The 12291-nt window shown below is 35.7% G+C and overlaps 1 protein-coding gene and 1 long non-coding RNA gene across 3 annotated transcripts; both read right to left on the reverse strand.

Annotated features, from left to right (window-relative positions):
• Positions 1–1139: 1139 nt before the first annotated feature.
• LOC103440224 (BAG family molecular chaperone regulator 1) lies at positions 1140–3475 on the reverse strand. 2 transcript variants are annotated; one of them, XM_008378905.4, is made up of 5 exons: positions 2953–3308; positions 2508–2789; positions 2134–2390; positions 1897–2043; positions 1140–1814 (listed from the first exon to the last, which is right to left on the reverse strand). In XM_008378905.4, exons 2-5 carry the CDS (start codon positions 2743–2745, stop codon positions 1440–1442), a joined length of 1017 nt encoding a protein of 338 aa, XP_008377127.1. In that variant the 5' UTR covers positions 2746–2789; positions 2953–3308; the 3' UTR covers positions 1140–1439. The 2 variants fall into 2 exon arrangements, with proteins under 2 accessions (XP_008377127.1, XP_008377120.1); XM_008378898.4 differs by having other exon boundaries at positions 2508–3475.
• A 1655-nt stretch (positions 3476–5130) lies between these two features.
• LOC139196140 (uncharacterized) lies at positions 5131–8035 on the reverse strand. Its single transcript, XR_011581113.1, has 2 exons — positions 7886–8035; positions 5131–5387 (listed from the first exon to the last, which is right to left on the reverse strand). It is a non-coding gene; the product is annotated as an uncharacterized lncRNA (long non-coding RNA).
• Between the last annotated feature and the right edge of the window lie 4256 nt (positions 8036–12291).

A 12291-nucleotide genomic window follows, 5' to 3' on the forward strand; every position in this document is an offset into this window, starting at 1 on the left:
GAACTCGCAACATTCACAAATTCTTGGCTTCCATTTTAGTTGCAGGAGAGGTTCCGGTGTAAAGTGGAGCTTCTGCATTAGCTTGGTTTGCAAGCTGTCCAAAACCAAGCACAGAAAACACAGGTTGACATGTATGTATTTTTTTTCTATATCGAACCATATTGTAATCTAATCAAAATTATAACGCAAGGAGATTCGCACTTCGCTATTAGGAGACCTCAATTGGTCTATTTTTTCCCCTTATTGTGATAACTTAATTGCATTACAAAGGAGACTAAATTGAACGAATCAAATTTTTAAAGGCCCGAATCACTTGATCATTGGGCTTTGAAGAGAGAGATCTGGAGAGGAACTCTTTCCTAAATTGAAATCGAAATTGATTTATTTATCTGACTTTGCCCAGCCTATATGTAGTAGATACCGTAGCCTCCAAGTTTAATTGAATTTGGGGGTAAAAAAACATGAATTCTATTGGGAAAGGTGAAGTGTGTTAAATAATCATAACAAAGGGGACATCTTCTCTTAATTATTATAGTTATTTACTGAAATCATGACATCTCTTCCCTTTTTTTGTTTTTTGAACAAACGATAATATTTATACTAAGAGGAAGGAGTGACCTTAACCTCACAATGAACTAGCAATAATATGATTCAAATTCGTTTTTAGTGAGAATCGAACTTAAGACCTCTTGCTTATAATAAGTGAAGAGGAATACCACTAGATCGTAATAATAAGTGGCAGTTCTTCCGATTTTATTGAGACTTAATTTTCATTGGATGGGTTGGTTGGTTAGTTCTCATCATATATAGATAGATAGCCTTCATCAATACCTTAACCTTTCTCTTTGTCAGTTTGTAGCCCCTGCAGGAAGTAGGGTATGATTCATCATCAACTACCACATTTTCATATAGAAAATGAAACCCCCCCTCAAATTTATGATTGAGCTGCTTTACCCTGTCAGGGAAAATAACTTCACTTCAACCCTCAAACCAATCACATGGCAGTGCATGATAGATTTAAGATATTGTCGCGGAGGCATCACAAGTGTAGGTTAGTTTCTCTGCTACTGGGGGGATGGGGAGGGAGAGTGAAGTTTTGAGGGACAAATTTAAATCATTGGATTTAAGAGAGAGAGATGTAGATCTGAAAGTTTGGACACTAAATTCCTCTGGTAACAAATATACAGATAGCCAACTTTATAGGGTATAAGAAAAACCAGAACCACAGAATTCGAGAGAGAACATATTGATAATAAATCCCTATCGTAATAAGCCCCATTTATTTCTGATGACCTAAATGGCAGATTGAAAGGGGTTGAAAATATTTTCTAAGTACAGAAAAGAATGTAGAAGATATAGCAAACCCATCGGAGACGACAATATCAAAACACATCCACACACACAAACAATACATTGTATATGACATTGTATATGGCGGCTTACTCGAACGATTCCCAGTTAAACTTAGGGTACGGAGATTGATTGGCGGCCTTGGATGTTGAAGAGGTTGGGATCAATGCCGGGGCAGAATCGAATGTCTCCCACTGTGTGGTCACAACTACCGGCCCTGATGCCGAATGCCTTGATGGTTGTTCTTGCTGTTGCACTTGCTGATTATGTGTAGGTGGATAGTCAACCGAATTCCTCGGTTGATGCTCTTGAATTGGTGCCAGTCTATGTCCATTCCCATTGGAATGACCATCTGAATGCCTCTGCTGAACCTGCTTTGGAATCTGACTTCCATTGCTGCTAGGCGAGGAGTTCTTAGCTTTCAATACATCTAGAGTTTCGACATACTTCTGCACGCGTTTCACCTTCAAAACAAATTATGATCACATCTTAAAGTTGTACATGAAGATGTCAAGCAAAATTCAGGACCACAGTAATCAAATGTACCTGCATCTTCCTCTGCAGTTTCACATCTCCGTCGCCCATGATTCCATCTAATTTAAGCAACTGGTTCATCAACTGCTCAATTAAAACAAGCACATCTTGCTCTGCAACTTTTTTACCTTTCGTGATTATTGACTCAAGAGCCGACACCTACAATTCGGAAAACCAAATTTCAATTTCCAAAACACAAATTTTATATATATCATGAACAAATCTTTGCATACACTTCTTTGACAATACCTGGCCGGCAAGCCTGTCTACTTCCAAGCTGATTTCAGAAATCGATTTCGAAGCCTTCTCCATCTTTGCATTGCGTCGCATCTCAAGATATCGCTTTTCTTGGCTAATAGGGTCCTCAACTAACACCATTTTCGACCGGTCCTTCACCCCGGACATGTCAAGAAACGCCTTCGAGTCCCTCTCCTTGTCTTTGAATATCAATTTCTGATCTTCATGGTGCAAACCTGTCGGTCCAACCAACATTTTCTTCAAATCCCCTGCACAACAAAAGTTACACAATTTTACACACCACAAGTTATTAACAAGCATTAAAACATAAATTTCTCAATTCCAATTCAAAAATGTAAAGTTACAAAATTGAGAATAAAATTTACCAAAAGAAGACTGAGCACTGATGCTCATTTCATGGTAAATGGACCCATATTTGACCCGAACTCTAATTGTCGGTGGAGGCGCCGAGTTCCGATCAGAGTCCGGATTTCGCTTCTGAACCAGCATTCCTCCCGGTCTGAGCTCCCACTCTCCCTGCCCCGACTCAGCTCCTCCGCCGCCCGAACTTCCATTCAACTCGGCCAGTGACACCCCTGTAGTCTTCGTCTTCATCCTCATCATTTTTACTCTCTAGTTTTCCACGAGAGATCTCTCAGATTTTTTATCTGCTTCAAAAATTAGAAACAACCCAATTGAGAGAAAGGCTTGTAGAAGAAAACCCTGGTTTCAGAATTCTCACGCTCTGACCCCAGCAGCATCACACCAACCGCTGAAAAGCCGCAGCTTTAATGGTGTCTTGAGAAAGAAATAAACGAACAACTCATTCACCTCTAAAGTTCAAGCCTTGTGCTTGAAGAAAAGCATGGAAAGATTCACCGAACCGGGTCCGACCCAGGAAACACAACACCCACAAGGACTCAGATCTTCAGCCAAAAATGCAGCCTAAGTCAAACAGAGCAGAGAATTTTCCCGAGAAAACAAAACCAACCCAGTAAGCTGAAACCCGAGATTATCCCAAAGTGGCTGCCGAAAAAATCAATGCAAAATCAGAATCTGATAGTTTTGTTTCTCTTCTGGTTCTTGAGAACTCGAGGAGGAAGAGGGAGAGGAAGAAAAATAAAAAAATAAAAAGAGTATAAGAAACAAGTGGCCAGCCAGCTAGCTAACTGAGCTGTTGGAACCACATTTTTATATATGAATGAATGATTAAATTATAGCTATAATTATGCGAAAATAATTATATACTTAATTATTTTATGAAAATCATTGTAAGAAAATAAAATACAGAAAAAGAAAATGAAAAAAGCCCCCAAGGTTCGCTTTAAAAAACGCGGAAAAGAAAATTTTTGGGATCATACAGCGAACTGGGTAGGAAGAAATTTTTAGTTATAACAAGAATATAACTGGTACATCACGTATTTTAATATAAGTTGTAGAAAATTTTATTTTTTAAGTTATTAACTTTTTAACATATATATCCCACTATTTATATAGTAACACGTGATGTACATATCTCGTGTACCGATCATATTGAAAAATCTCTGGGGTCTTGTACTTGCAGGCTTAAAAAAATTAGCCGTACTTTGTTTGCTCTTTTGACACGTGCCTGATTCAGGGTACTTTATCATTTGTCTTGCTAATTAGGGAGGGTTTTTAAGTCCAACACGTGGGAGATTAACGTGGAGGATCGATTCTAAACTTTGGGGTTAAACCGTGGGTGGGCGGTAAGTCGTCACAAACGTGTCTCAGCTTTTACTATCTATATTTTTGGCTGTGCAATAGTAAAAATATGCTTTCCAAGATTCGTTGTTTTAGCTATTATTTTATAACAAACGATATTATCTACATTAAGGAGAATTAATAGTCTTAATCTTATAATCGGCTAAACAATAATGTGGTTCAAACTCGTCTTTGGCGAAAATCGAATCTAAGATCTCTCACCTACAAGTGAAGATGAATACCACTTGACCGTAAAACTAAATGGCTGCTTTAGCTATTATTTACTTTATTTCATATTATCAAGTAAATTTGGGTTAAATAAGCGTTTTTCATAGCTTTATTTTTTAGAGCCATTAAATTCATATCATAGCAGCGTTGCGTGACCAATTCGTGAATTTTTCCACCGTCAGACTGGTCATGGAGTACTCGAAAGCTTTGCTCCAAAGGATCACTGAAGTTTCTGTTATCAAGTACATTTTGGGTTAATTTTGATTTCATGACTTTATTTTCGAGAACATTAACTTCAAATCACAGCAGCGTTGCAGGACCAATTTGTGAATCTTTCCACCAGACTAGTTGTGGAGGACTCCAAAGCTTTGCTTTGAAGGATCACTGAGATATTTGTTTCTAAGGAAAACTAATGAAAATGGTTTGAAAATTTTGAGTTTTAACGATAATGACAAAATAAAGGGTAAAGTGAATAGTACCAAGATTGATTTTTTAGTGTAAAAATATGGTTTTTCGTCAAAGTAAACAGTACCGCGAACTTTTCGTTAAAACTCTCTTGTTTCTAACACTTGCCCCCAGCTAATGAAGCAGCCTATTTGTACTTGGCCTAAGCTTCCTCTTACTATTGTTAATTTGTTAATGATTTGTTGCTGGAGGAGATGTTGTGACCTCTTTTGGAGGTCCTTCCAATCGTTGTACTCGTTTATTATCTGGTTTCAATGATTATTATCGCTTTTTCGCGCTTGCTTGTTTTTTTATTGATTATATAAAACCATATATACATTTTTATTAATACTATATGCATGACTAATCACATAAAGGGACAACACATATACAACTCTTATGGATAACAAAGTTGAAGATGCCAAAACAAAGAAAAGGTTCTTTGCAATCCCATCATAGTTTTGGGCATTTCTTTTTACCACTTTTTATTTTGTGGCCAATAAAACACCTAATTGCACATAACTTTATAAGAAAATAGACAAAGAATAATCCCCATAAAATAATAAACGAGACCAAGTCAAACTCTTTTTCTAAAATTGTCTTCTAGAAATTGGATATTAAATTTTTTTTATAATTTAAAAGTAACAAACAAAAAATTAGTAAAACCTAGCAAAACAAATATGAACATGAACTGTTTACGTCACAGGATAAACTATTACCACCGACAGTCCCATACGTGCAGCCAACACGAGGGAGCTTCCAAACACGTGGCGAACTGCAAGCCATACAAAGAGTCGCCGCCAAGTATGAACCGTGCGATTTGTTAAAGTTGGAAGTCCATGCGTTGCGTAGCTCGATGGGGACTGTGCAACCTATGAACAAACGACATATTAAACTGGCCTCCCTCTAATAATTCTGATAAGTAATGTTAAGTAGATTAATATTTTAAATTATATTTGTAAATTATATGATTTATCAATAATATTAATTAAACACGTTAATAATAATAATTAAATACATTAATTAACATTTAGGTAATAATTTAATAATTAATAACAATGTTAGATGATTATAAAATATGTTTTAAATAGATAGAGAAATGCAATAAGGATTTTTTTTAAAGTGAAACTTTCCTTATACTCTATGCCACCTCATATATTTTGCACAATATTTCATAATGTTAGCACGAAAATTAACTTAAATTATGAGATGACAGACTCTATGGAGAGTCTCATTCTAAAAGAGTCTCTCAGCACTTCCCATAAATAGTTTCTTTAGCATTACCTAATTATGATGCTCTTAAACTTTTTCTCATTAACTAATATGTCTGCCCCTAATTTTAAATAATTAATAATTAGTTTTTTTGTCAAAAATAATTAATAATTAGTTAGGTTATTTGCAATTTCCTTTTATATATATATATATTTTTATTTTTTTAAATTTTGGAAGTAGCTTCCAATAGGGAGTAATTTTATTTTTTAGTTAATTATCAACAATTCTATTTTAATCCATAGGTCTTGTCTTTGAATGGGGACAGGATACCGACCATTCGATGTGTATAGAATTTGGGTCATCGGGGACTGCCTTTGCATTGCATCGCAGTGGTTTTACATAATTCTGTGGGACTGATGTCAAATTGCGAGGCACGTGACATCCAGACAGCCACACACTTCTTGTTTTTGTTGTTGTTCTCGTTGCTTGTGTTTGTTTTAAAACAAGGATGAATTATATTTTTAACGTGCATGGCTTCGTTGGAAAAAATGTTTTGTGTCCACTGATTTGAGAAAGTATACATAAGAAGAATATAATTGCGTGAGATTTGAAAAAAAAAAGGTTTGTTTAATTAGTTATACAAGAAACATGTTTACACTCAACTCGTGTTTATAACAATTGTTTTATTATTGATGCAATATATCTTCAAATATAAACACTTAAATTATTAATACCAAGTAACCACACTGGTCACATTGGAGCATTTCTTTATTGAAATCAATTGAAGTTTCATTTGTTGCTATTGCTATAAAAGAAAATTGTATATAACATGTAATACTGTTTTATATTGATTTATTTTAACAAACAATATCTTTAGTGGGTTAAACTTTTAAATGTTAAGGAAGAGAGGATCAGTGAGGATTTAACGTCACCGAAATACATACATATTATTATTATTTTTCGCCAATACGATAAAGCGTTATCTAATAATTTTATGTTGTTTAAGAATAAAAGTAAGGTGAGAATTTGTTTTCAAGGTGTTCTTTACTTTTTTTTTCCTTTTGTGCCCGATGGTGATTTTCGAATTGAGGGGAATATTTTAATTAAGATTACGATTTTTTTTCTTCATTTTTATGTTTGAGTTTGAATGACTCTTTAGCTATTAATTATACTATCTTATGGTGTTTAAATAAAATATTTAATTTTAGAAAGAAAAAAAAATCTGAATGAACATAATCATTTATATCTGGAGTTGTTAATACTTTGCTACCTCATAAATTTATGAAGTAGATTATTTTGAGATAAAGAGGGTTATATTGACAATTAGCTTTTTGGTCAGAAGGGTTATATTAACAATTGACCAAATAGACAATTAGTAAGGAACAAAAACATACCCCAAATTGTGATAAAGTAAAAAAAAAAGTTAAAAAGTATAGACCACGCAGTTACATGCGTAACCAGCAGCCAATTCCACACAAGAGCATGACGTACTAGACACAGTCATATGTAGTAGGGCTGATATTTGGTCTGCTAGCTACAAGCTAACCCTAGAATAATTCGTTATAGAGAAATAATAAGGAAACTTACTCAAAGTGAGATTATTTTTATAAATTTTCTATTAGGAAAACTAATGAAAAAAGTTTGAAAATTATGAATTTTAACGATAATGACAAAATAAAGATAAAATGAATAGTACCAATATTAATTTTTTAGTGTAAAAATATAAATTTTCGTTAAAGTGAATAGTACCGTGAACTTTTCATTAAAGTTCTATTTTCTATCACTTATAGTTTAATGTTAATTTTGTGCGAACTATTTGTTACCTCATATTTTAAGCACAATATTCATAAAGAATCCCCTTAACATTTCTCTTCGATAAATGGGGAGGACTTATTTGGTGAGGAAATAGTTGGTCAGCATGTAAAAGACACATGAACCGACGATAAATTACTTGTTACCTAGATTTATTATTTATACAATTAATTACTTTAATATTCTACTTAGTTACGAAGTCAAATCTACAACTAATGAGTTATAGCTTTGGATCTCGATGACTTTTTGCAACATATAAAGTAGCTATATATATTTCGACCCTTATAAACTGGGAGGCTTAGATGACATGGCAAAGTAATCATTGACTGTTCATACTTGTACTTACCGGAGTTAGCAGAATCATGGGGAAGCTTTTAGGTCCCGCATGAAACCCTAGGTTGGTGGTGTTCCAAATTAGATGGAGGCACGTGGAAAGCGCATGTCTAAAGTCTAAACTCTCATCATTTTTGCTAATTGGAATGATTTGGGTTTTCTTAAACCTACTACCAGAAAAGGGTCCATTTTTATAATACAAAACATGGTTTTTGTATAAATTAAGAGCATCTGAACCCTAATTGTGTTAAATATAAAGATATACGATTTTAGGAAATAAAGGGATGGTGGAAGGTATCTTTATTGGTTGGTTAGGGTTTAAATTGAAAACGAAAATCCAACAACTGAGAAATAAAAAATTGGATGCCAAGTTTGTTTCTATATTGACTGCTCGAAACGGAATCGTTTCAAAATTTCAATTCAATGAGGAAAATTCTTTGTTTTTGGTTGCGGAAAATGGCATTGCGTTGGAAAATGATGGGGCACTGGATTTGCACGTCACTCGCAAGCAAGCAAGCAAAAAGTCTGGCAATGGCATCCCCTAAAATGCTTGCTACAGAAGGCAATCTCTCCTTCTCATGCGTGGCACCTTATACACGCAATGGGTTGCAAAGTCTGGCTGATTTTCTTTGCAATATTTGCCTGATTATGACGTTGTGAAAGTTAAGTTTTGTGGTAAGCTATCAAATTCTGACACCTCAAAACTCAAGATTACATTTTTATTTTTTTGTAACTTTTTTGTGTTTTTTTTAATATGACGATATATATACATTGAGAAGTTTGAGATTTGGGTCAAGCCACGTAATGGGTTAGTCATAATATTTGGTATCAACTCGCTATCCAGAAAATTGAACTTAATAACTCTCACTTATAACTTATAAGTGAAAATAAATATCATTAAACTGTAATTTTACGTGACTTTTTTTAGTGTCTTGATATAAAAAAACCGTAAAGAGGGAGATAATCATGTTGGTATAATGTCATGTTTTTGGAAGGGACATCATCATTGAAGAATGAAAAGTGTAATTGGACTATGGCCTTGTGTCCCTTATTAGACCTCTTTTGGGATAATTAATCATTTGATTCTTTGTTTAATTGGGTAGAATATTAAGTTAATTATGCTGGATCTTTGATCCACACGACCCAATTCAATTCAACGTGTTAATTCCTTGTTCAAAAGTTAAAACATTAAAATATAAAAAGTGAAAATAAAGAAAGAATTACTAATCAATAATCTTATTGTTTTCTTCTTAATCATTCTGAACTATTGATTCTAGATGTATCGTAGGTAAATACCAAATGAGCCTATTATCTTTTCTTTAATCAATTACAGTTGGTCACAAGAATTTCTAGCAATATATAGAACTTAGTCCTACGCTACGAAATTAATTAGGAAGTCTAGGTTAATATTTTTAAGGAAACAAACATGCAAAGCAAGGGTAAGCTTTTTTACAACCATCATACTGTCATAGTGTTATCAATTTACCAATGTTATAACACACATATCTAATTATTAAAAAAATATATATCCTAAGTTCATAAAGCATCAACATTATTTTTTATTTATAGTATAATACGTAAATTAATAAGTGAAAGCTTAATGCTTAATTATTTTACTCAAGTTAAATCAAATCAATTCAACCTACAAATTTATAATTTTGTTTGACAATGACGTGGTTGTATAGAGACATCTTGACCCTATGGTTGCATTATTAGTTTATTACAGATCAGCACTCAGCATCCAATATATTCATCATAATGTAGTGGGAGCAATGGGGATAATCAGTACACATAATAATTGGTGGAAAAAAATTGACAAATATATAGCAAATGTGCAGATAAAACGGAAGCATGTGGAAACCACAAAAATAATATGTTGCTTGGTTCCCAGAGACACATGCGCAAACATGCATGGCCCAAAAAATAAGGCACAAATTGAAACATGCATACCTGTCAATGTGGCAATTTTTGTCACACATTTCCCTCCAAACAAAAAACCAATCCAACTAAACAAAAACCTTCTCTTTGAGAGAGACCAAAGAAAGTGGCTGCCAAAATCCTTATCTCTTACTGTGGAAATTGCTGAACTGAGAAAATAGCCATGGCAGCACTGAGCTGCAAATTTCATCACCGTATGGTCTGCAAAAATTATAGACATGCCAAAGCGAAACCTTCCATCTGTTGCTCAATGCAGCCGTCACAAAACAACATCAAGGTGTTTATATAATGTGAACTATTGAAAATTAAACTAAAATTTGTTGCTAAACGTGATCTCTATGTCTTGAGATAGGTAATTATAAACAGAGCAGCGAAGGAAATTGGAAGGGCGGCTGTAACTGTCGTGACCAGAGCTAGAGGAATGGAGGTGGCTGGTTCAGTGGACTCTTATCTCGTAGGAGAAGACATTGGGAAGGTATTTTCCTTCATTTCTTAATACATTTTCATTTTTGTGTTAGTATTGTCATCAACACTTGTTGATGCACAAAATCAGCGAAGACTTTGGTACAACAGAAAGTGTCAGGTTTTGTGACCTTCGCTTGGTTGCTTCGGTCACTAGTGAGGATAAGTACGTAAATGAATAGAGACAGAGAAGCAAACACAGGATGTACGTGGTTCACCCAGATTGGCTACGTCCACGGAGTAGAGGAGTTCTTATTAGTAGTGAAGGGCTTACACAAGTACAAAGGATCAAGCTCTCAATTTAGTGAGTTCTTGTGAATGATTTAACACAAAATGGCATTAGGCAATATTGTGGGGGAATGACCCCTATTTATAGAAAAACTTGTAGCTTTGTCACATTGACATGTGTCATGTTATGATTGGTTCTTGATGTCGACACGTGCTGCGCTCTGATTGGCTTCTAATCTTTACACGTGTCGAGTAGTGATTGGCCTCCTGGTCGGAGGGGAACTCTTCTGGGTCCTTGACAGTATAGCGTTGGCCGGTGCTCGGTAGTTTCGGGATTGGTCAAGTATGGTACAAACAGTGCTCCCCTAAGTTCCCGAGTGAGGGAAACTCCTCGGTTGGGGACTTGCAAGATCCAATCCCTTGAGTAATCACGAAACTTCTAAGTACCGAAGTGTGGTCTGATCTTCATCTGCCCTTCTCTGGAAGTACCTTTCCTCCATCCAGGAATGGTGTATTTAGCTGATGTTGACGCACAAGGTAATGTATCAATTTCACTTGAAGCTTAGTTGTAGTTTCGGGCTTAGTCAAGTGTGATACAAACCCTATAGTAGGAGTCCCCCAAGTCGCCGAGCTAGGAGATCTGCCGAAAGAGGTGACAGACAAGGTAAGCAGTCAAACTTCCAAGTAAGCAACCCAGGATCAGAGGTTTGACTTCGGCTTCCGGTTGATTGTTCTCCTTCTCCTTGTCTCTCATTCAACTGCCAGGATAAGGAGAAGCAAATGGATAAGAGATGATATGAGATACTTTTGCTTTTGAAGAAGTAACTTTCCACAGGCTTATTCTTGAACTGTGCTGGAGGGTTTTCTGGTGCCCTTCAGAGTATAAGGCCGACTCAAAAATTTGAGGGTCAAAACAAGTCCATCAAATCTAGAGTACGTTCGACCTTGATGATATGGGATACTTTTGCTGTTGACGGAATAATGAATGTGGTATGGAAAGGTGTCGTGCTGTAGTGATCTGTTTCAGCTCACCGTTGAACCTTCTGCTTCAATCTTTTGCATGGCAGAAGTGGTGTGCAACCTTTGCATTTAAATGGTCCTTCAGAACATTCCTTCATAGTGACTCATCCACGCTTGGCAGCTTCAGTGTAAAGAGCCAATATCTGATCAACTGTCATGAGGTATTTGTCGGTGGAATTCGTGACCTTGACAGCAGTTGAGGATGAGTACTCGAGAGCAATGCTAAGTAAGCAACCAGGCAAAGGCTCCAGGCAGTCAGTTCCAAATTGGAGGTTTGATTTCAGGTTCCGACTGACTGCTCTCTTTCTCCTTGTCCTGCAGGTGTGGACAAGGACAAAGACAAAGATAGGGAGAAAGCATGATATGAGATACTCTTGCTTTCGACCCTGATGATATGAGATACTCTTGTTCTTGGTGTGGCTTATTTGCTGAGGTATTATCGGGGGGAAATAAAGCTGAGTATTTCGAGAGTTTATGTTGAGGGTGCCTTTTCGAATGCGAGAAAGGGTTGAGCATTTTTGCAGGTTTGCCTGTCCGTTGAGGAGGGAGGTCAATGTATATAGGGATTTCCCAATAACAAGTAGTAATGCTATTCCTTTACCCTTCTTGCCAGCTTCACGTGTTTTAATTTTGTCAGAGCACTTTGAAAAAGTGGTATGTGGTATCTGGAAAGCTGATATTACGTGTGAAGATTACAGACAAGCTTTATCTAAGGAAATCTGGCTCTCGAAGTTCTGAGAGTTGTGCCTCTTAGGTTTTCGAACAAGCAAT

This window comes from Malus domestica, chromosome 01 (genome assembly GCF_042453785.1).
Source record: "Malus domestica chromosome 01, GDT2T_hap1".
In the NCBI taxonomy this organism is placed as follows: Eukaryota; Viridiplantae; Streptophyta; class Magnoliopsida; order Rosales; family Rosaceae; genus Malus; species Malus domestica.

Coding starts and splice junctions, on each gene's coding strand:
- LOC103440224 (XM_008378898.4), bottom strand. CDS start 2,745: ATGATGAGGATGAAGACGAAGACTACAGGGGTGTCACTGGCCGAGTTG. Junction 2,391..2,507: donor CAGTGCTCAGTCTTCTTTTG/GTAAATTTTATT, acceptor TTTGTTGTGCAG/GGGATTTGAAGAAAATGTTG. Junction 1,815..1,896: donor AACTGCAGAGGAAGATGCAG/GTACATTTGATT, acceptor TTTGTTTTGAAG/GTGAAACGCGTGCAGAAGTA.